The sequence below is a fragment of the Corvus moneduloides genome, chromosome 6 (genome assembly GCF_009650955.1).
Source record: "Corvus moneduloides isolate bCorMon1 chromosome 6, bCorMon1.pri, whole genome shotgun sequence".
NCBI classification, from domain to species: domain Eukaryota; kingdom Metazoa; phylum Chordata; class Aves; order Passeriformes; family Corvidae; genus Corvus; species Corvus moneduloides.
The window spans coordinates 38,031,107-38,054,350 of record NC_045481.1 but is presented as its reverse complement, the minus strand read 5'-3'; the positions used below and the strand labels follow the sequence as shown (position 1 = coordinate 38,054,350).

Genomic DNA, 23,244 nt, shown 5'->3' with positions numbered 1-23,244 from the left:
CAGACCTACCAAGGCAATTCTGGGCAAAAGCTTAAGTTGCAGTTAATAGGTATAGTAAACAGAAATTTTCATTCAACTTTCCACCACAGTACTACCACAGCCAAAAACTAGATTCTTAGTTTTCTGGTTTATGACTCTGTAATTGCTGTTTGATAGGAACAAGAACTGTTTTAACCTAGTATGATAATCCAAGTGGTGACATAGAAATGCGAAGTATTGTGAAGACAGTCCTCAAGCATGTAAAATAAGCTTTCATCATTATTAAAGATAACATGTTTTACCCTGAACAGAGGGCATATATATATAAAATAACTTATTCCAAAAAGGAAGAATTACTAAAAATATTATTCTTCTGTTGTTTTTACCATTCCATTCACAGCTGTAGTCTACTGAATACTTGTAATATTCCTCCTTTATCTTAAAGCAATGCTACTCTTTCAGCACTGAAAATACAGCTGTTACCTGTTGGCAAACAAGCTACAAATACTTGACCAAAAACCCTTTAATTCTAAAGTGCAACTGTTATTTTATTAAAGAAAAAGTAACACATAAAAAGCAATTTTCAACACGCTTTTTAATATTTAAAAATTTAGAACATATTCTAGCATTATGTTTTTCAACTAGTAAAAATTGTCCACCTGATTTTATTTTTTTTTATTTCTTCTCTGGATTTAAGATTCTTAATAAAGCCAAATGCACCCCCCTGCAATATTTGCATACTACATATTCTAAAAACAAAGCTATCAAAACATTTTATTGCTCTGTCAACTGTGGTTTTCTCTTCCTTCAACTACAAAGGATGTCATAACAACTGTTACAGTAATAGCTCCGTCAACTGAAATTTTACTTTTCTTTGACTATAAAAGATGCCATCACTGTTATAATAATAGTGAGAAAGATACACGATTCCCAAAGCCAGAGTTGTCACTGTATAAATGGAAGTGCTGTCAAGATCTTAAATATTTACTAATAAATAAATATTCTGGTGGAGGACAAAAATCATAGAATGATTAGGTTGGAAAGGCCCTTAGAGAACATCTAGTTCTAACCCCCCTGCCATTGCCAGGGACACCTCTCACTAGAACAGGTTGCTCAAATTAAAACCAGTCAGACTTAGATTAATTGCTCTTCTGAAAAATTATTCTGGTTTCTACCACTTCTTAAAAATACCACAAAACCTGAAGCAAACTTCACATTAATTTATTGCAAGACATTTTATATTTGTTCAGTTATTAAATCAGTGACTAAATGGTTTTATGCTTATGTAAGTGAACATGCAGATTGGGTATCCAATCTTGAAGTTGTTCTCTCTTCACATAGACAGGTCCAAAACCCAGCGTTTAACCTTCTCTAAGTCTTTTATTCTCCAAAATTGCAGAACAGATTCAGAACTTCTGAAGTTAAAATAAACTATGATAAGTGATTCTCACCTTAACACTAATGGCTGTGGTAGAACAAGAGCAAATTTTATTATTTCTTAATAAATACTGAGCCTTGAGTTAACATCCTCACCCAGAGAGAATAACCAATAACACACAGCATTTGTTAAACAAGGTAACAGCTCTGATTTAAAAATTATTTTTAGACTGAAGCTTTCTACATATTAATTCTTACATACCTGATGGCAATTGAATGACTGACCTCTGTCAACAAACACTTATTTCCAGCAGAACTTAGCAGAACAGCACCTGAAAGCTTTTCCTATGATAAGGGTAGTAAGATGTACATTGTTCAAGCAACTTTCACCTATGTATGTCATAGTACTTAACAGGCATTTGAAACCAAACCAATCAACCAAAAACCTGAAATCAAGAACTGTCTTCCAAGAAAGAGAGCTATGAACCATAAAATCATTTAGGCTGGAATTCTAGGATCATCAAGTCCAGCTGCTAATCCAACACTGCCAAGTCCACCACTAAACCATGTCCCCAAGTACCACATCCACACACCTTTTAAATACCTCCAGGGACAGTGACTCAACCTCTTGCCTGGGCAGCCTGTTCCAATGCTTGGCAACTCCTTCTGTGAAGAAATTAAGTAAAAGGGTTAAAAAATGAGAGGAAACATGAAACTTGCGTCTGTAATGGAAGAGATCATTCATGAGGTGGTAGAAAAGGACACCTTGAAGGTGAAAGGGGTTTTCCTTCTGAGCACCAGTAAAAATTACATATATTACAAGAGCAAAAATCTATCCCTAGTAGCATAGCAAAAAAAGTAAGGTGATTCCTTTTATCATTCCATTTCAAAATGTATCTATCAACAACAGCATGTATTATATTAACATGGTTAACTCAGAACAACATGGCATCTTTCATCTGTCTGTTCTTTGCAGAAAACCACATTCCCGAAACTCGACATTTAGTGGCATTACCTGTCCTCTGGGCACTCTGGGGGGAAAAACATGCCCCAAAGGGCACAAAGCACACAGGACTTGATTTGGATTCACTGCCTCTGAGGAACCTAACAAACCAAATGTACTCTACTGCCCCACAATGAGCCTTGCCCTCACAAAACTACACAAGTTTAAGAGCAAAATAAAGGTGAAGAATTAAGATAGATTTGAGGTCAAGTTCTTAATTGCAGGATAGCAAACAGGCCAGAGGAAAAATCAAACACAATCATCTTCCTGATCCAAAATGACTAACTGGATGTTATTCTTTCTGCCCAGACACACTTGCCTAAGCACTGGTCTACGTGGATCCACCAGACTGGATCAGTGCCCCTGCCCCAGTGGTGCTTATCCAGCTCCCTGCTCATATAGTTTAGCAGATAACCCATCAGAAGGCTATTTCTTTACTTGTAGGATATAAATGACCCTAGGAAAAGAAGATGCTCACAGATGTGTTTAGTAAGTAGAAAACTAATATATTTTCTCAGTAGTGGCTCATTGCTACTGCACAGGGTTCCCATGCAAATATCAGAGCAAGTGCTGGTATCTGTCTGCACTGACTGCAGTAACTGTGAAGGGGAGGTTGCATTCCACACTTCAACACATTAAAACCCCTTGCTGTGTACAGTGCTGAGCAGGTACACACTTACGTGCTGAGGACCTGTCTTATCCTTACATTTTTTCCAATTATCTATGTTTTTAAATATTACTTTCCAGATCAAGAAACCTTGTCTGTCCATATTTAATAGAGTCCTCCTTGACCTGACGTAGTATATGTACTCTACATTTCACCCATATAAAAAGACAGGTTTTTGCTTGTCTTCCTATTTTAATTGCTCCACAAGGCTCCTGTACATACAACATTAATTACTCCTGTCCTCAAAACAGTTACTGGATTGTATCCTGCCTACCAAATAAACAAATAAGCACAGGAGAGCTTAACAATATCCTTAAAATGTATTTACAATGCCCAAAGAAATTTAGTAAGTGTTACACAAGCATACTGAATAGTGAATTTAATTCAGCCTTTCATTTATTTATATGCTAACAGTCACAGAGTGCTTCTCTGCTGATCAAAGTAATAATACAGAAGGCTAAGTGACAGATAATTCTTCATTCTGCATTCTTTCAATTCCACTCTAGGTTTTAAGAAACAAAGATTTACAATAGCAAAAACTTCTTGAACACTGAAGTGAGAGAAGATAGGAACAAACAAATGAGAGGCACACAGCCTGATCCACTACTGTATGTAACTGTTTACAACATCACCATCGTACTGCTTCCGCAGATTTACATGGTGACGACATTCATTCCAGTTTTCTTTCACATTTTTGAAAAAAATCTATCCTTTTGCTTACTCAGTTTAAGGACAAAACACAGATTTTTGAAAATATTTCATTACTGATGATAACATTTAAGTAAATACTTGTATGTTACAGGGGCAAAATGAGCAGAAGCTGCAGAGTAATCCTTGTGCCATTATGACTTTCTTATCGATATATACCAATTTTATGTTAAGTTTCAGTATCAAATTCAATAGCTATTTGCTTTCTCCCTTCCTTTCCCCTAGAGTTCTAATAGTTTAAAAAAACAGCATTTAGAAATAAATAGCTTTTGCACTGCCTGGCTGGCACTTTGAATCTTCCAGCATTCTTAATCAGGAGTTCACACTGAAGCCATTTAATTGTATCATGTGGACAACTGAATTATTAAAAGCACTGGTAAAATATCAGCAGGAATGTAGTAACTTCATGCAAATAACTTTCATAATAATTGTATTTTTTTAATATCCAAGTTCAGGTCTGAAAGAGCCTTCTTTATCCTGTTTTAAATCACATTGCTTAGTTCAATGTTAATGTAGGCATGGGGTTTCTTCCCTCACTTTTGTTTTCTTTAAGTCTACCCATTATAGCATCCAGTCAGTAAGTAAATATCCAGGACTGGAGAAGAATCCTCCAATGACATTTTCTGAGAGCATTTAGGTTTTATAACAAGGTTTCTAAATTTTATGCCCACTGGCCTGCACCAACCAAACAGCAAAACCGTGGTCTCCTGAAGCAGCTGAGCTTTAAAAGTAGTCTCCCAATTTAAACAAATATCCACTGCATATTTCTGAATGGAAGTCCAGCAAGCTTTTCCTGGGTATCACCCAGGAACCCTGTAAGTGGTAACTGCAAAATTTGGCTGTTGTGCCTAGCTGCAAGCGGGATGCGGTTTGCTTTGCAGAGCTGTTTGAAACAGTACTTTTTCATTCAGGAGTTTCTTGTGTTATTTCCCTTCAGCAGCTGCCACCTCTACACCTCAGATAAGGCCCAGAGGATTACTTTTTCTGCTCTTTATGACTCACATCAACCATCATAGAAAATAATGATAGCAACTCCACTCCTAGCTGAGAGCACATACACAAACACAAGCTGCCATTGAAGTAAAAAGTACTGGATTGCAGCTAATCCACAGCACCTCTTCTTAGCCTATGACAAATGCAAGGCAAATCAGGGAGGTAAAACTAATTCAGTCTCACCAGCGACACATTAAGTGCATGGATATGAAGTGTGATCAGCTGGCAGGTGAGCACCAATACTTTTCCAGTATTTCAGCCCACAGAAGTAGTTTCATTTTTCTACTCCATCCCATCACTGTAAGCACACTGACAAAACATCCATGTGGACAAAAACCTGAAATCACAGAAAGTATGTATTCCTCATTTATTTATAGCATTGAAGGTTTTATCCATAGTCCAGGATTAAGTGCTGCACAAGAATACAATCTTCTATGACACCTTAGTTGCCTTGCAATTTTAGCAGTTTTCTGGCTTTTTCCCACACATGGGTTTTTTGTGCTTTGCAATTTGACACCAACTTATTAAGACAGATTTTCTAAACTTATACAAACACCTAAAATACTTTTCCTTCTTGAAGAAATTGAGAAGTGAGACATACAGCTCTCATTGGAGCAGCAGAATTGTTTATGCTGTGAGATTTTCCAGTGGTAGTATCTCCAGAATAACTCCTGACACAAATACATATATACATATATATAGATATATATCTATATATATATCTATCTCCAAACAGAGGATTCACTCAGTCAAGGTCTGTGTGGAAAACGTACACTAGCATAGTAATAGCAGCTAGGCATATTTTTGTCAGACTTCTTTAGATGCATATAATCTCCAATAGAGAAAATTGTGGTGGTATCAAAAACTTGAAGAACTATTTTGCTTGAAGGAGAATTGCATGCTCTCCTTTCCCCACTCACATTTTAGCTGGCTTTGGTAAATGTACAGTTACACTAACAACCATTTCCCAGAGCTATATACCATGTTCTAAAACAAAACATAATTCCCATATGGTTTTGTTTTTTTTTTTTTTTATGGGAGTGTCTTATATATAACTTGGATATGTAAGACACTATGGCTTTTAAAAAAGCAAATATGATATTTCATATGAACCTAAAGCCCTCCACTAACCTCAAATTGAACAAATAAAATTCATGTTTATACAACTGAAGTCTGAGTTCATATCACTTGAGTTTGAAATTTAAAAAAGCCATTTTAATTGCTTTTCTGAGTAATGAAATCTAAGTAAACTAGATGCCTTACTTTGCTGTTTTGCTTTTGTGGTAAGGTTTCATATTGTTTTCCAAGGAATGAGACAGCATTTCACTGATCTGTGTTCCACCTTTTAATCACTTTTAAATACAGAGAAAAGCCAGTGGGCCACTGGCTCTGGATTTTCCAATTCCCAAAAAACCCCACTTACAGATAGGGCCTAATGTATTATTTAAAAGAAAAACTATACAGCAGTGTATCAGAAGCATGTACATAGTAAACAGCAGAATACCTTTAAACATACTGAACACAGAAGTTGGCATGTGAGAGCTCCACTTCCAAGTTTAAACTAGCAGAAAAACAAACCTAACTATTTAATTGTTCAATTAGAGTAATTCTTGTCCCAAAAGAGCAGTCAATAGCATTTATGGAGGCCTCTGAAAATGCATTTATACTCTCTGCTCTGTGCAGCAGCACCAACAGTTACCCTCACACTTTGCCACTCTGTAACACACAAAATAACAACTGCATGGATATTTTCAGTTCTGTTTGGTTTTTACTCCCTCCACCCCAGAAAACGAAAAGGGAACTATGTCGAAAAAAAGCTCTAAGAGGACTTTCCAGATAAACCAATCTCTAGCATGTAGTCTAACCTGTCCAAGAGCATGCTTATTACAGAATTTACAGCTTATTGCATTATACCCAAATAGAACAAAACTTGCTCATTTGAACCGTCAAGAAATAGGAGGCAGAACTTTCAGCAATTTCAACAAAGACACGTGAGAAATAAACAAGATAAGAATTACAGGCAATATCCTTTAGTACTGGAAAAAGGTTCAAGCTCCAATTGTATTTCTTGTACTTTTCCCTCACCATCTTATCAACCTCTCAGTGTCACAACACTCTTACACATACACACTAAAGGAGTGACAACACAAGTGATTCGTGTAAGTTAAAAAATACGTTGGTCACATACATACAGGCAAATCAGATGTGCTGTACAAATCCCTGCAGATTTGTTTGTAAGAGAGGAAACTAAAACTCGAATTATACACATTTCACTATAAAAATTTAACTTCACTTGCACCATTTTCTTCACGCAAAGGCGAAAATAAACTAAGTGATTTTTTTATTATCTGCAACACCGCAGAGGGGGAAGTTTTCCACAGAATACCGGTAACAGCATCAGAATGTACAACGCTAAATCATTAACAGAAATTGTATTGAGTCACACACAGAAATTGCACTAGGCTACCTGTTTGCAGTCAAACAGGAGCAGACTTTACAGCGCAGCTTTAAAGAAGTGCGCATTCACCAGCGCAAACACAGCACTGAACTACGTTTCATGTACACCCGGGAGACGCTTTCCATCAACAACGCCACGAGTCTGGCAGGCGGCCCCTTCCTGCAGGTGCCGGTGGCTATTCCGGGGGCGCTGGGGCAACCGCGGCCCCGGCCCCCGCCCCGTCGGGCTCTACGGGCAGCGCCGCGACACGCGGCCTCACGCGCAGGGGAGGGGGGCAGCCCGGCCCGGCCCTGCCGCGGCTCCCGGGGCGGCCGCGGGGCGGAGGCCGCGCTCTGACGGCACCGGGGTTGGGGGGAGGAGGTGGGCGCGTTCCCGCAGGCGCGCCCCCGCAGGCGGCGGCGGGCACGCGCTGCCGCCGGTGACGCGGCGCTCCCGGCCCGGCCGCGCCGCCGCCCTCGCCGCGCGTCCCCCCCCGCACCCCCCGCCCGCGCCTCGCGCACGCGCCACCGCCCGCACGTGCGCCCGCAGGTGCGCGGCGGCGCCCCCGCCCCCCCCGCCGACCCCCCCCGCCCAGGCCCCCCCTGCGCGCGGCGGGGCCCGGCGGCCGCTCCAGACGGGGGGTGGGGGGAACGGCAGCTCCACGGCCGCCGGTACCGCGGGGCGCATCCGGCGGGCAGGGCGGGGAAGGGGCCTGTCTCTTTAAGAAAAGGCCCGGCTGCTGCGGCCGCCGGTCGGCGCGGGGGGTGAAGCCGCGGCCTGCCCGGCCGGCGCCCCCACTGCCGCCTCCAGTAGCCCCGGCCCGGCGTGCCCTTGCGCAGTGGCGGCGGTGGCTAACCTGGGTAGCGGGCCCGGCGGCGACGCGGCGGCGGCGGCGGCGAGGGGCTGGGGGTGTCTCCCGGGCTCGCTCCCCCGCTTGCTCCACCCGGCCTCTCGCCCCGCGTTGCCGGGGCTGGCGTTGCCTGTCTCCTGCCGCGGGGCGCTCCCGGCTCCTGCCTCGCCAAGATGGCGCCCGCGCTGGTGCTGAGGAGGAGGCGGCGGCTGCGGGCGCTGGGACGGCGGCGGCGGCCACTTTCGCTCACTGAGAGGAGAGGAGCAGGGACACGGGGAGCCATGGCGGGGGGGAGGAGAGGCGCCATGCCCAGGCCTGATCAATCGAACCCCGCATGCCTCCCCGCCGCCCCGGCCCCGTGCCTGGGCCCCACCGCCCCGCCCGCGCCGCCGTAGCCGCAGCACGGACCCCACGCCCGCACCGCGGGGCTCGGCCCCGCAGGGACCCCGCGGGGGGCCCTTGCTCATCGATGCGCTCCCGCAGACGATTGGTAGGGTCTGGCGGTGACGGAAATTGCCGAAGGGACTCGGCCAGGCGGCCGGGTGAGCCAGCGAGTCTCGCGCGAGGCGGGGCGGGGTCTCGCGATGCAGGCGCGGGGAGGCGGGTGCGTCCCGGAAGTGACGCGCGCTCGCCCTTGAGGCGCCGTGGGGGGCGCGAGCGGGCCGGGACGCGCTCGGGGCCCTGGGATCCTCTCGCCGCCGGCCCCGGGCCCGGGGGAGCCGGTGCCGTGGGTGTGTGGGTGTCGCGGAGGCCGCCCACGGCAGCCAGGCAGCCTGTGCCGGCCTGGCAGCCCCTGCAGCCGATGAGAGCGGAGAGGGGCTGGCGGAGCTGGAACCGGGGTGCCGTCAGGGTTAACACATGGGGGAATTTGGTGAGGCTGCGTGAGTTCTACCGCTTTCGCTTTGTCATGCACCAAGAGTTGCATCAGAGGAGCTCTGGACGAAATAGGCCTCAGTGTTAATTGCGAAGATGCTTTGGAGTGTAAATACGGTGTGGCCATCAGCTGTTCAGCACCGCTGCCTTCCAAAACCCATTAACTAGTACACTAACAGCAAATCCTTAAATGGATGATTAATCCAAATCACCTACTGCATAGCGATAAAAACCTGTATTTCATGACTAAGCTGTGTCAGTCCAGCGCTCAGTAGGTACCAGTGTCCTTGTTTTGGCTGGGATGGTGTTAATTTCTGAATAGCTGGGACAGTGCTGAGTTTTGCATTTAGAATAAAAACCTGATGTTCTGAGTTTTGCTAAGTCGTGTTTATCCTAAGTCAAGGACTTTTTTGTTGCGTCTCATCCTCTGCCACTAAGGAGGAAAAACAATCTTGGGAGGGTTCACAGCCAGGACAGCTGACCCGAACTGACCAAAGGGATATTCCATACCACAGAACATTATGCCCAGCATAACTGAGGGGAGCTACCTGGAAGTGAGGCCGATCTGGATTCAGGAAGGGGATCTGGCATTGGTCAGCATGGGGTGAGCAATTGTATTGTGCATCACTTGTTTGTTTTTCTTTCCCTTTTTATCATTCTTACTATTTACTACTATATTTTACTTTGTTTTCAATTATTAAACTGTTCTTAACCTACGAGTTTTACTTTTGATTCTCTGCCCCATTCCACTGGGGCAGAACAGGAGGGAACAGCTTCATGGTGCTTAGTTGCCAGCTGAGCTTAAACCACCACACACAGTTACTAGGAAATAAAAATAGGACCATTGCTACTGCCCCAGTAAAACTTCACCAGAGTTGTCCTTAACTAGTGATGGTAACTGTATCTCTAACTACAAACAGGAGTTGCATTGTTGGGGAAGTGTGTGTGATTTGGTTACATGTTAGTACCACGCTTAGAGCTGGCCCTGAGCAGCATCATTATGGCTGATGGACCATTAAAAAAAAAAAAAAAACACCTCTTTTTTCTTCTTTAAGAAAATAGTAACTTTCAGTCTCGTGCATCAGTGAGCAATGACTCCATTCCAATATATTTCTTTTCTTTATGCCATTCCCAAAAGAGAACCAAAGGGAAAGCTGCACCCATATTTGCCCAAGAAAGTTTTGCTACTTGAATCATTATAGTGGCATAGATGCAATTAGACTGTGAAGTCCCTCTTGGAAATCCTTATTCCATGATAATGCCATTCCAGTCAGAGATTTAGTCCTGGGAAGAGGCTGAGAAAGCAGCTCAGTCTCTTACCAAGAAGGGTGGCCTCAGCAATTACTTTGTATCCTGTAGAGACGTTCCATACCACTCTTCTATATCCCAGACTTGGTGCCTTCATATCGCAGCTCCTCTTCCCTCCCTCCTTCCATTATCTGAGGTATCATCATTTTCTGTCTGGTAATAGGACTGGATGGACCTAGATGATTCTGGTTGTGGACATAAAAGCTAAGTGCTCTTGATCTGTCTCTGACAGAAGAGCCTGTGTGTTCCACATTGTACCCCACTGATCTGTGATAGCCCATCACTGCTTGGAAAAATCCTGCTTCAGTTAAATGACAAAGAGAAAACCTTGACTGTTTTTCTGTCACTCTGAGAAGTGATCAAGTCCGACCTATAGTTTCAAATAAGACTTACTTAAATACTGCTGGTATAGTACTTTATGGGGAGAGGTAAAAAAACCCAACACACCAGAAAACCGACATGTTTCCCCTAAAACCAGTTTTTAAAATGTGCAGATACATCATAAACACAGTCACACCAATTTACATCCAAAGAAAACCAACTCAAACAGGTATTGGCATGTACACATGTGCAGATGTCACATCCCTTCCAACCTGGTGTCATTCCCACCTTTGCAGCCTGATGCCCAGATTGTTCTTGGACTGCAGTCTGGTTGGCACAGTGACCTTTGACCTTTTCCATTCTTCCCTGTTCTACGTTCATCAGTGTTCATCGGTATGTTAGAAAACTTGTTCCAAGACTCAGGCATGGCCTACCTTAATTTTGTCCTGTGGTAGAATAGTAGTTTGCCTTAATACCTTATTTTGCTTGGGGAAGGACTGCTCTACACCTCCTAAACTGCTATTTCCACACACTTTGTCTATAGACACACAGCAGAGTGGTGTTACAGCCTTATCCACACAAGTTGGATGCGGCAGCGCTGGCAAACAATGGTGGTGGTGGTCTGCAACTTTCAGCAGCAAACGGCTCTAATGAGAATTTTACATAACTGCAGCAAGTAACAAAAGAACCAATGCAGTTTAATAGTGGTCTGATAACAATGCAAGAAAGTCACTCTTTTAAAATCAAAAATAGCTCTTGGAAAAAATGGATCTCAAAAATAGACCTAGAGAAGAACAGTCAGACATAGCAGGAGTTTGCTCCAAAAGACAGACCACCATTATTTCCATTCAAAAATGGAATGTTGAATTACCTGTCATTGTAAAGCCAGGAGCTTTTGTTTGACACTCTGCAAGGGGAACAGTCCCTTTTTTCACTTAGATGTCTCCAAACACCCAGCCTAAGCTCATCAAGTCACCTGTGTCAGAAATTAAATTCATACAGTCTGCCTAAGGTCAGTTTAACGTCCTTCTACAGATTTTACTGTGTAAATTTGATTTTCAAGCTCTGCTTTGACAAAGTACATCCTTGACTGTTGGAGGATGTGATTTGGGACTCTGCTATTTTTTGTGGGAAAGCAATACCCATCATCTCTGTAGTTTCCATCCTTCTGTGGATTGTTCCTTTCTATTAAATTCCATGGTTTGATCAAAAGCCCATCCTCATTCATTTTGTAGTCTTCTATTGCTTTCTTCCTTCTCAGCTTCTGGATGTCTGCCAGCTGACACTGCTCCTCTGGCAGCTCCATGCAAATGGGCTAATAAGGAAATAGAACCAGAAAAGAAATCAAATCAATACTTACGAAAACACATACTATACTTTTGTTAGAACCAGGGATGAGCTCCCGCTGTAATTAGCCAATGGAACGCACCAATCCTTCTGCTATCGTATACAGCACAGCACTTTATCTAGTGCAGCTTTACCAGGAGTGCACAGGGGATATCAACTGTGCTGCACATGGGTGTGCAGCTCCCCTGTGGTACCAGAGCTCTGCATGTGAACTGTCACCTCTTAAACAAGAGGACTCTGCACTGCTAGGAAAGTATTTGCTTCCCTACACCGATGGGTTCCTAGGCTGCATTTGCTTCTTTGAATTTAAGTCCTAAACAAGAGAACATGTCTGCATTTCCAAGTACGTAACAACTGTCAATATGAATCCACAAGGAGGGTTAAAAAGGTAGCACACATAGCTCCTTTACTAGTTCTTTTCTAGTGACAGAGCTGCAGAGAAACAGAAACACATTTTCCTAAGTGTGTGCATCCACAAGAACAATTAGTGCTGGCAGACAGTTACACTGAAAATGCAGGAAACTGCCAAGACTTTCAGGGTGGGAAGTTTGTGTTTGCTCCTCCCCCTCAGCACTATGGAAGATTATCAGTTTCTGAAAGACACGGAAGAGGGAAGCTGAGGGTTTTGATAAAGAAGCACTGAGGATCAGAGGTCACTGCTTTGCATCTGGTTTGTGGGTAAAAAGTCAGGGAACATCCTCCCTTTACTTTAGGAGGGAGCATCCACCATTCAGAAGACTCAACTACCACTTGCAGGTGATAACACAGGAAACCACAGAAAGTGTCAACATACCTTTCCAAAAATACCAGGACCAATGAGATGCCTTTCTTTTTATTTCCTTCCTTTTTATTATTTTTTTCTCTATTTTCTTCTTAATTCTCTTCTGCAAGTACTACATCAACAGGGATGTTGTGAACCACTGGCAATACTTTACTGTTGCTAGTAAATCAGACTACAGGCACATGCAATTATGCATAAGTCTGAAATCAAGCACTCCTGAATATGTTGAAGACTACAAGGATGATCTGACCCTAGCAGGAGCTGTGCGTTTAGTCAGAAAGTGATTCTGGTATTTTGCCACCAATGGAGGCCTGATAGAGGGTATAGAAACTTACCACTAAGAAAGAAAAGGTGCATGTGGCAAATTGACTGCAGAGATTGGGCATACAGAGCCAAAGAAAGGGTGGTGACAATTGACAATTATATTCATCAGCCTTCTCTTCTTCACACTTGTCTTTCCTCAGCTCTCAGTGGATGAAGTGATCCATAAGGTCAAGTGAACAGTATTGGCTTTTACTCCATGATAATGCATATTCACTTTTCCTTGCTGCTATTTCCAAGAGGAGAAAAGAGAGAGTATGCTCCTAATCTGCTTCCAGCGGTTGCATACCCTGACTAGACAAGAGAATGAGAGTAGGTTACTGCCCCAGTAGTCATTAGTCAACATTACTGGTTGTTACTTAGCATTATTCAATTCACAGGCAACCTCCAACTGGAAAGCTAAATCATCTTTTCCACCAAGTATACCCCAATACCTTATTATACACAAAAGCCATTGGTATTATGAAGTAGATGTGGCAGTGAGCCAAGACAGATTAGGTGAATGCTTCCATGCGAGTCCAAGCTTAAGTTCAATGTTGTAAATGCTGATCCAGGAGCTAAGGTTCAACATGTGACAGCTAGAGATGGGAAGGGGTGTGGCTCAGTATTCCATCCAGCTTCAGTACTCCATGTTTAATGAAGTCTCATGATTGAAGCTGTATCTGTGTACTTGTTTTGCAAGTATAGTTTACAAGGGAGTGTCATAAGTTTGGCAGACTGGGAGAAGGAAAAAAAAAAGCGTTCTTCTGTGTGACATCACTCAGTAAGACCAGAGGAAACAAGAGCAGGCCAGGGAAGCACGGCTCTGTTCGTTGCTCTAGTAAGGCAGCATGTACTCAAACAGCTCTGTAGCCCAGAGGCACAATAGAAGGCATGTCTGCGTAAGAAAAGTTCCCTTTGTCAGAAGCCTGAAGACCTGGTGGTTCTGCTCATTCAGCACAATCCAAGACCTAAAAAAAGAATAGACAAGGACCCAGAAGATGCTTCCTTATCTGGAGTGATGGAAGTTAGTTGGTTTCCAGATCTGGTCATATCCTCCAAGTGCCTGTAAATCAAAGAGCCCACGGTAAGTTGGAGACTCTCTTTCCTAGAGACTTTCACTCCCACAACTTTCAAGTAAAGGCTTGATGTACCACAGATGGTTCCTGTTCAGTCCCCCTTCCCATTTAGCAGCTGAAGTAGTGCAAGGTACCTTTATGGCCCTAGAGCATTTATTTGGCTTTGCTGCAGTACTGCTTCAGCAACAGAGGCCTCTCTTCCAGTTCTCCAGCACAGAGACAGGATAGTAGATAACATATTTCAGGTTTCCAAAATGTTTCCCTAGCATGGGTTTGTACCGGAGTTCCCTTACTTCTGCTGAAGTAGTGTTGGAGCTGAACCAGATCACATCTGGAGAACACAGTCAAGTGCAGGAATTCCAGTGTTGCTGTTGTTTGAGACTGGCTCCAACAAATGAAGTCAAGCTCATCACACCAGACTGCTGTTCACCAAGGGCCCAAGGTGGGGCACAAGTGTAAATTGTAACTGGTCAATGTAAAAAGTAAAATAGTCCAGTAAAAGCATTTTCCAGGTGACTTTCAACTGTTGCTCCATGAAGTGCATGAAGGCATAACAGATTTTAGTGGTAAATAAACTTCTACATAAACATGAAAAAGCACTGCAATAAATGGGAGTGGGTATGTGGTAAGTACTTTGACTATTCATTCTGAGAATCAGATCTGAATTAAGGCTTTTTGATTCAAGGAATTAATACAGACAGCTAGAAAACCTGTAATTGCACAAACAAAGGGTTTGGTTTTCCTTTTTGTCTTAGAATGGATTTAGCTGAACTCATCACCTTGAAAAGGATTCCCTCAAAGATAACTTTGTTTACTTACTGAGTGAAGAAAACTGAAGTAACAGACAAGATTTAACTAAATCACACTCCACATTTGGAGTTTAAACATGTATTGCAAGCAGATTTCAAATAAAGTAGAAGAAACTTTTATTCATGTGATCTACTCACAAGATATAGAAACAACAGAAAATTATTATCAGTGAAATGACAGTGAAAATGGCTACTTTTACTACCCATACTAGATTTCTAAAGTGGTTACTTCAGAAGGCAACTGCTTTAGAATGCAGGAAGTATGACAACCAGATGAGATATCAAATAGATCTTCAAAATACCATTTGAAATACTCAGGATTAAATTAATTCCTTGGCTAATCTTATGAAATAAATGGATTTACAAAAGGGTTGTCTTCAGCAAGCTGAGAACCACTTTAAAAATTCTACAAATAGCCCAATACAAACCAGAATTTGTATTCTCTTCCCTTTAACAAACTGTTCTTTTCCCTCGTGCCATGCCTACTTTTGCATGCATTTCACATTGGAAATTCATATGTCAAGCTAATTTTTTTCTATGACCTAGGAACAACCTTCTTTTTTTGGCAGCTTTCCTCTAAAGAGAAAAGGTTTCCACATATAACTTCCCCTCTTATATCTGTGAAGCAACTATGACCTCTTGGGGTTATCTAATCTACTCCTAAATCCTCAATAATGGGATTTACTGCTCTGAGCCCTTAAGTAATTCCCAAAAAATTTAAGTCTGTGCTTCAAGGCTTTGTAAACCAGGGCAAAGAAAAATACAATTTTTTTTCATGAAGATAAAACTGCATTCTCTTCTCCTAATAAATACTTCAAGACATTCACAACTGCAAACATAAGGCGCTAAAACGATTTAATCATGTTAGTTCGGTCTCCTTCTGATGAATGAGGATGTTTGACCATACACTTTTCACCCAAATTTAATACCAACAATATCTTACACGGTTAGTGCAAGCCCTCACAAGGTTATTTCATTGATCAGACAAAGACCACACCAATACCACTGCTTGTTTGGTTTGCATGGACCTGTTCTTTCCAGTAGTGCAATAAGTCAAGCTCTTTCACCAATAATCTCATTTCCTCCACTTTCTGCTGTAAAAATTAACAAGCAATTACAGAAGTGTCCACCATCCAACCACTCCAAGGTACCTGAACATGCACTACTACTAGTTCTATGTAACCACAGATGAAAAATGTTACTTTACTCGATTCTTCACTGGTTTTTTAAGATAACAAATGTGAGAATAAATGAGTAGGACCAGTATAACTCAGTGACACTTTTATAGAAATAAATATCTTTGGTCAACAAACATTATTCAGAAACAGACAGCATATGCAAACCAGCTCAGCAGTGAAGTTGATAGGAGAAAAATAGAACAAGATATGGGGACCAAACACTTATCAAAACAAAGCAACTCTGTCAGCTGCACATACCAGCACTTTACATCTGCCTGTTTCTCCTCATATCCTCACATGTACACAGCCCCTATTGAGCCCAGTGGTTCTCATCTCTGAGGAGAGTGAACAGAAGGCACAGGTGACTGTGCTCATGCCTTAAGAGCTGCAACTCACCATCCACAAGGCAAACGTGGGGTGGGTTCTGCCGCTGAACTAACAGGAAATGGAGCTAAGGAGATACAGACACCATCACTTCTGCTGCTGCACATGGGAAACAAGGTATGTAGCATAAAGCAGGGTGTACAGCTGCAGAAAAGGAAGCTGCTGTGACTTGGTCCTCCAGAGTTTATCCATTAGAGCCTTAGATCCAATCACTAACCAGAGAAATAAGCAAAGATATACCTACCTTTGCACTCACATGGTGATCTCCAGACCCAGTCCAATAAGCATTTAAATAAGCTGTTAGGTCAGACATCAAGTTATCCATTAGAGATGAGTGGAGCAGCAGAAGGTATATAGCCTTCAGGACAAATGCTTTAAGCAGGGCAGCTAGGAAGGGTCTCAAGAACCATATGTCAGGATTCTCCTGTGTATCCCAGTGCAAATGAAAATAGTTATTGTTGTGGTTTAATCCCAGCCACAAATTAAATACCATGCAGAGGTCACTCCCCTCAACCCCCATCATGGTAGGGAGGAGAATTGGAAAGAAAAGACAAACCTTGTGGGTTGAGATAGAATAGTTTAATAATTTTTTTTTTAAAGAGCTAATAATATAGTAGTGATAAGTGAAGGGAGAAAGAGAAATAAAATCCAAGAGAAAAAGTGATGCACAATATTCCATCATTGAGCAGCAATCAGCTCCCTACCAGGTAACTCCTCTGGTTTAAATACTGGGCACGGCATTCTGTGGTATGGAATATCCCTTTGGCCAGTTTGGATCACCTGTCCTGGCCATGCTCTCTCCCACTTTTTTGTGCAGCTCCTCATGGCAGAGCATGGGAAACCGAAAAGCCCTTGGCTTAGGGTAAGCACTAGTGAGTAGCAGCCAAACCATCAGTGTGTTGTCAGCACTATTCTCATACAGAATCCAGGAATCACAGCACTGTACCAGTTACTAAGAAGAAAATGTACTCTGTACCAGGACAGTTATTTTAAGTTGATAAAAATTTAAGAAAGCTTTTCATCATAGACTTCTGCAGTTTACAACGTATTTCCTGATGTTGATCTTTATTTTCTGTGCAACTGAATGTTTTCAGTTTCTAAGGCCATCTGTGTACAAGCCTGTGGTGGTTAGAGAAGCAGAAGTTTGGAAGGAGGGATTGCTTCCTAAAGGAAAAAAACAGCAAAAAACCCAGCCAACAAAAACACAAACCAAAAACCACCACACACCTATTCCAGCATTTAATGCTAGGTTCTCTCTCATCTATCTCTGAAACTAGGTTGGATTCCTAAGAGCTGAAATAAAAGATCTAAAGGCAAAAAAAATACTTCTGTGAAGGGAGTTGGGGAAGCAGCTAGGGATAGAAACATCATCAGCAATCATAAATGAAACCAGGAGAACATGAAAATAAGCCCCAGTTAAACAGCATGACCATGATACCCTGGGCAAAACTGTCACTACAGAGTGGTTTACACTGGTATACTTACTGCATGCACATTACACAGTCATTTTCCACTTTTAGTCTTCAGGGCAATGGGATGATTTGGTCTGGTAAACTAAGGAAGGCATGTTGTCATTTGGCTTAGATTTGCCATCAGAATTCTCAAAACAGAAATTTTGAGAGACACTATTGGAATTCTAAAACTTGCATAAAAATAAAGCTGTGTTCAAATTAGAGGTTTCACTGAGTAGCTTTTATAGCAATATCAAATAACATTTAATCCAGGCTTTTGAGAAAGATTTGAAGTCTATGAACAAGTGGAAGCCCACTTGTATTTACTGAAGAAGTTACAATACCAGAATGAAGGAAGAAAAAATGCTCTTGTAGGAAAGAGATTGTTCCTATTCAGTAAAAAGTCTTGCCTGTGTAGTGAGGTCTCATTAAGTATCTAGTACCCTTATTTAATAGGTTCTTTGGAAGTCTTCTCACCCCACCTCAACCCCTCCCCAGCACAAAAAAGCAAGGTCACGTGATTAAAAAATCCCAGCAAAAGGATAGAACCATAGTATAATTTATCTTAGAAAAATCTCAGTTATCATCGAGTCCAACTGTTAAGCCAGCACTGCCAAGTCCACCACTAAACCGCATCCCTAAGTACCACATCCACACATCTTCTAAATACCTTTAGGGATGGTGACTACACCACTTTCCTGGGCAGCCTGTTCCAGTGCTTCCCTTTCAGTGAAGTAACTTTTCCTCATATCCAATCTAAACCTCCTCTGGCACAACTTGAGGCCTTTTCCTCTTGTCCTGTTGCTTGTTACCAGAGAAAAGAAACCATTCCCCACCTCACTACAACCTCATTTCAGATACTTATAGAGAGCAATAAAGTCCCTTCTGAGCCTCCTTTTCTTCACACTAAACAACCCCAGCTCCCTCAGCTGCTCCTCATAGGACTTGTGCTCCAGAGCCTTCACCAGCTCTGTTGACCTTCTCTGGACATGCTCCAGCACCTCAATGTCCTTGTCATAGTGAGGGGCCCAAAACTGGGCACAGGGTTCAAGGCATGGCCTCACCAATGCTGAGTACAGGGGGACAATCACTGCCCTGGTCCTGCTGGTCACGTTCTTTCTGGATTTTAGTAAGGCTTTTGATACTGTCCCTCAGAGTATCGTTCTGGACAAGTTGCCCAACTGTGGGATAAGTCCATGATGCTCTGGGTGAAGAACTGGCCAAAGGACAGAGCTCAAAGGGTTCTAATGAACGGAGCTACATCTATCTGGCTGGCAACTGGGAACAGTTGAGGAATACCATTGGTATTCCTTGTGGTTCAGTTCCAGAGCCTGTTCTGTTCAGTATATTTGTCAACAATCTGCATGCAGGAGTTGAAGGCACCATTGGCAAGTTTGCTGATCGTACCAAACTGGGAGGTGTTGCTGATTCTTGAGGAACAAGAGGCCTTGGAGAGGGATCTACATAGATTGGAGCATTGGGCTACAATTAATGGGATGAAATTTTCCACGTTGAAATGCCAGATTCTGCATCTAGGATGGAATAACACTGGACACAAGTATATATTGGGAAAGTGGCTGGAAAGCAGCCCTGCAGTCAGGGACCTGGTTGGCAGCAGGCTCAATGGGAGTCAGCAGTGTGCCCTGGCATCTTGGGAGGCATCAAACACAGCATCACCAGCTGGTCAGTGGAGAAGAAGGTGCTGAGCTCTTCTCCCTGGTATCCAGTGACAGGACACATGGGAATGGTTCAAAACTGCATCAGAGAAGGTTTAGTCTGGATATTAGGGAGCATTTCTTGGCTGAGAGGGTGGCCAAACACTGGAACAAGCTTCCTAGAGAGGTGGTCAATGCCCCAAGCTGTCAGTTTTTAAGAGGCATTTGGACAATGCCCTTAATACCAGCCTTTAACTTGGCCAGCCCTGAACTGGTCAGGCAGTTGGATTAGATGCTCATTGTAGGTCCCTTCCATATGAAATAGTCTATTTAATCAAGCTTATGTTCCCCGGCTCTTATAAGTTCTTGGCCCATCAAGTTTTCCCATGCTTGTCCCCATCTGAAAGATTAACAAAACCAAGAAAAATAGAGAATGATGGTTTGGTTGCTGAACTGCACAAGAACTTTTTCATTCTAATAGTGCTGTCAGTAAAAGTTCCCCTTTTCCCCATTTGACTCAGGATTCATTTTAAGCAATTTGCTCTGTCAAAACTAGGTTTTAGAATTAGTCAAAAATATTAAGATATCCAGAACATTTTCCCACCCGAGTTATATATATATCCTGTATTGTACAATCTTTAAGGTTCTTCAAAACCTGAATTTCAAATGAGCTATTAGGAAATATCAGCATAAGCACTGATGCCAACTAATGGTTGCACCTGTCTCCCAAGGCAGTGTTACAAAATGTCCTTAACTACAGCAATTTAATCACTGCTTACTGCCCTGCTCTTAAAAAAAAACAAAAACCCCTCACATTAACATCGCAAGATAGCCAAAGGACAGCTCACAGCTGAGTCTTCAGAAGGTGCCTCATTGAATCATTCACTGAAGTTACCAGCTGTCTGCACTTCATGATGGCATCCCACTTGGAAGGTATCTTCACCTGTAATGTGCAGACATGATGCAGAAGGAAGCCACCAGTTGTCACTCAAAACTGCAGAACAGTTGCAGAGCATCAGCAACCTGTGATGGAAGGGATCAATATGCCATGACCAATGTCCATTAATCCAAGGCAAAGAATGTGGAGGTTTGACAGTGGTGTTGCATATTAGGAGTAAAGTGTGCTACAAGCAAATTAATCATCATTCTGACTGCATGCAGTTGCAGAGCTAGCAATCTGACTCCTTAAAGCTGTTATGTAAAGGGGTAGATTAAGTTTTAAGAATTACTTATATGAGTTTTGTGTTGTAGTTGTCTATGGCTCCTTCTAGCCCAGTACTCTTGGTATCAGAATAAACATACGGTGATACTTTCCCAGGATACTTATGGTTTTGCCTTTTATCCAAAACCTAAAATAATGATGGAATATAAGGAGAATATAGTGAAAAAATAGGTAAGTTGTCATAAACCTTTTGCCTATAACCTGATTTTGCCAGTAAGACTCATCTTTGACAGCACACAGAGCCAGAAGGAAAGCAGGAAACAGCCTCCAGCAGCAACTGCATGGCATGGTGTTTGCTTGTTTCTATTCCCGGTTTCATCCTTTTTACCTGTTTGCATTGATCTGTGGAATCAGATAGCAGCAGTGAGTTCTTCACTTGTGCATTTTATGGTTAAATCTTAACTCATAGACTCATGGACTTCTGTCTTATGGAAAGTCTCAAGCTGTCAAATTTTCTGTATTTTTTTCAGCACACACCTTTAGGAATAATTGCAGTATTTATTTTGGTAGTACACAAACATGCAACCAACATTTTACAATAGGCAGGGGTTTCAGAGTGTGAGGATGCCCAAAAGGTTAGGGATGTAAGCACTGACAACAGCCAGTTGCCTGCTCACTATGCAGCTTTTTAGACTGTTGCAGCCCAACATGAACACAACCCCTGCCCCCAAGGAAGTAAAATGTGAAATAGCAGTATCAAACTTCCACAAACTTTATCAAAAGCTACTTCAACTGGTGATTTTTTAAGTATTATAAGAACATCAGTGGGGAAGACAGTGAACATCAGAACACTGCTACACTCTAAATGGTGTCTTAATTATATCAGTTTACTTATTGTAAGGAACGAACTGTTGCAGCAACTGGCCAAAACCAGAGATAACATTTTTCAAATTGTGCAGGCAGGATTCCATGTAAACCAGAGTTCTTAATTCCATTGCTTCATTTGTTTTGCAGAGTGTCACTTGTACATCCAGCCTGTTCCCATTTTAACACTGAGAAGCTGTCTCTAGGAAGTGCTTCACAAAAAGCAGCTGTGAGAATTTGCTCAGAAGTACCTCCCAGTTATTTTTCCAGCAGTACAGAGTAGAAGACAAGACAGCTTAATTCCCCAATGTCAGGTACACTACGGGCTACCTGAGATCAGACTACGTCGGTCGCTTACGTCCATTAGAAGTAGGATTCAGGCCAAGGAATCAGAATAATTGAATCTCCGCCTAGAGAACTACCAGTGTGAGGAAAGCAGGCATGGCAGCTCATACCGAGACAACAGAACAACGAGTGCAATTCTGTGTACCTTGGATCCTAGGGTGCGTAGTTCTGGTTAATTATTTCCACTGTTTCAGTTACATGTTCTAGCCAGTACCTTTGGGACTGCTGGTGGGAATTTTCAGCTCTATCTTTTTCATACAGTCAAGACTTAAAACTGACTGATATTTGATCTGTAATGAAATAACATAATTTTTAAGGGCAAAAGGCCAAACTAAGATTAGAAAGTAACTGAGAGAAACCTGTGTCATAAAAAGCTTACTACATAGCCCAGGTTAGGGCTTTGAGGAGTTACTACAGGCAGTCATATCTATGACATGAAAAGTTAGTATATATGCAAGGACAAGTCATACATAACTATGTATGACATATCCATGCCCATTATGAAGGATCATAGCCATTATGTTACTTTCTTCTCTCTCAAAAGGCTCTTAATTCTCCTGTTAGTTACACATTAACCACCACACCACCAGGGCCAGCACTAGCAAAATCAGATTTTTTGATAACTTGGCCCGTTCCCTCATTTTACCAGCTTTTACCAGCAGATGCTTCCCAGTGCAGGATGCCTGTATCTGAATCTGTTTCTATGCTTGTGCAAGGGGCAGAAAGAACAAAGAACATAAAGCACAAACTGACCTGGCTCCTGGTTAAGTCACAGTAGCCTCAGGTTGTTCCGAGTTTGATCAAGAACAGTTAATACATCTTAAAAACCCCGCACATTAAACCTGCTGCTATTATTAGACAGTAGCTACCTTTTAAAATGGGTCTACACAAGATTCTAACTAACACTATCAGCCTTGCCTGTGGTTTCTTTCTAGCTAGAACAAAGCCACAACATTTACTTTGTTCAACAACTGTCGCATTCTAGCAATGTTGACCTTCTCTGAGAGAATGCCCTGAAGTTTGTCTTGGTTAAATTTTTGTTCCCAACCAGAATATTTGAAGGGTACCTGTGTATCCAAGACACTGAAGGACACTGTACTGGTGAAAGAGACAGTCTGAGACACATTGGCAGCCATGCATGACTTGAAGCATGAACTGTCTGATTTAAATGCCTACAGTCTAGAGCGTGACCACAACTCTGTTATCTGACAAAAAACCTGGCTGTTTAAAAGTGAGCTGCAGCATTACTTTTTGTCATTATGATGCACAATGAAATAAAAAGATTTCCATTTAAAATATTACGTGCACTAAAAAAAGAGTGCACCCTAATTTCTAGGCTTGTCTAGGGAAGGGAAAAGACTGTTGCAAAGACA

The 23,244-nt window shown here is 42.4% G+C and overlaps 4 protein-coding genes across 5 annotated transcripts in view; 1 reads left to right on the top strand and 3 right to left on the bottom strand.

Annotated features, from left to right (window-relative positions):
* INO80 (INO80 complex ATPase subunit) overlaps positions 1-1,994 on the bottom strand; it is a 57,973-nt gene extending 55,979 nt beyond the window's left edge. Inside the window, exon 1 of the mRNA XM_032111446.1 lies at positions 1,950-1,994. The gene's annotated coding sequence lies outside the window, so the exon portion shown is untranslated. The remainder of the gene's footprint in view (positions 1-1,949) is intronic.
* LOC116445977 (translation initiation factor IF-2-like) lies at positions 430-8,337 on the bottom strand. Its single transcript, XM_032113172.1, has 3 exons — positions 8,021-8,337; positions 1,961-2,022; positions 430-462 (listed from the first exon to the last, which is right to left on the bottom strand). Exons 1-3 carry the CDS (start codon positions 8,319-8,321, stop codon positions 430-432), a joined length of 396 nt encoding a protein of 131 aa, XP_031969063.1. The 5' UTR covers positions 8,322-8,337.
* LOC116445167 (translation initiation factor IF-2-like) lies at positions 8,326-11,731 on the top strand. Of its 2 annotated transcripts, XR_004240678.1 has the most exons (3): positions 8,326-8,885; positions 9,326-9,491; positions 10,813-11,731. XR_004240678.1 is itself a non-coding variant. In XM_032111447.1 (2 exons), the coding sequence occupies exons 1-2, from the start codon at positions 8,349-8,351 to the stop codon at positions 9,419-9,421; spliced, it is 633 nt and encodes a 210-aa protein (XP_031967338.1). In that variant the 5' UTR covers positions 8,326-8,348; the 3' UTR covers positions 9,422-11,731. The 2 variants fall into 2 exon arrangements, 1 of the variants encoding a protein (XP_031967338.1); XM_032111447.1 differs by having other exon boundaries at positions 9,326-11,731.
* On the bottom strand, positions 11,510-23,197 carry EXD1 (exonuclease 3'-5' domain containing 1). The gene is given in 4 exon segments (XM_032111448.1): positions 11,510-11,831; positions 16,639-16,818; positions 20,387-20,523; positions 22,954-23,197. Coding segments are annotated over 4 exon segments (684 nt in total). The 5' UTR covers positions 23,024-23,197; the 3' UTR covers positions 11,510-11,534.
* Between the last annotated feature and the right edge of the window lie 47 nt (positions 23,198-23,244).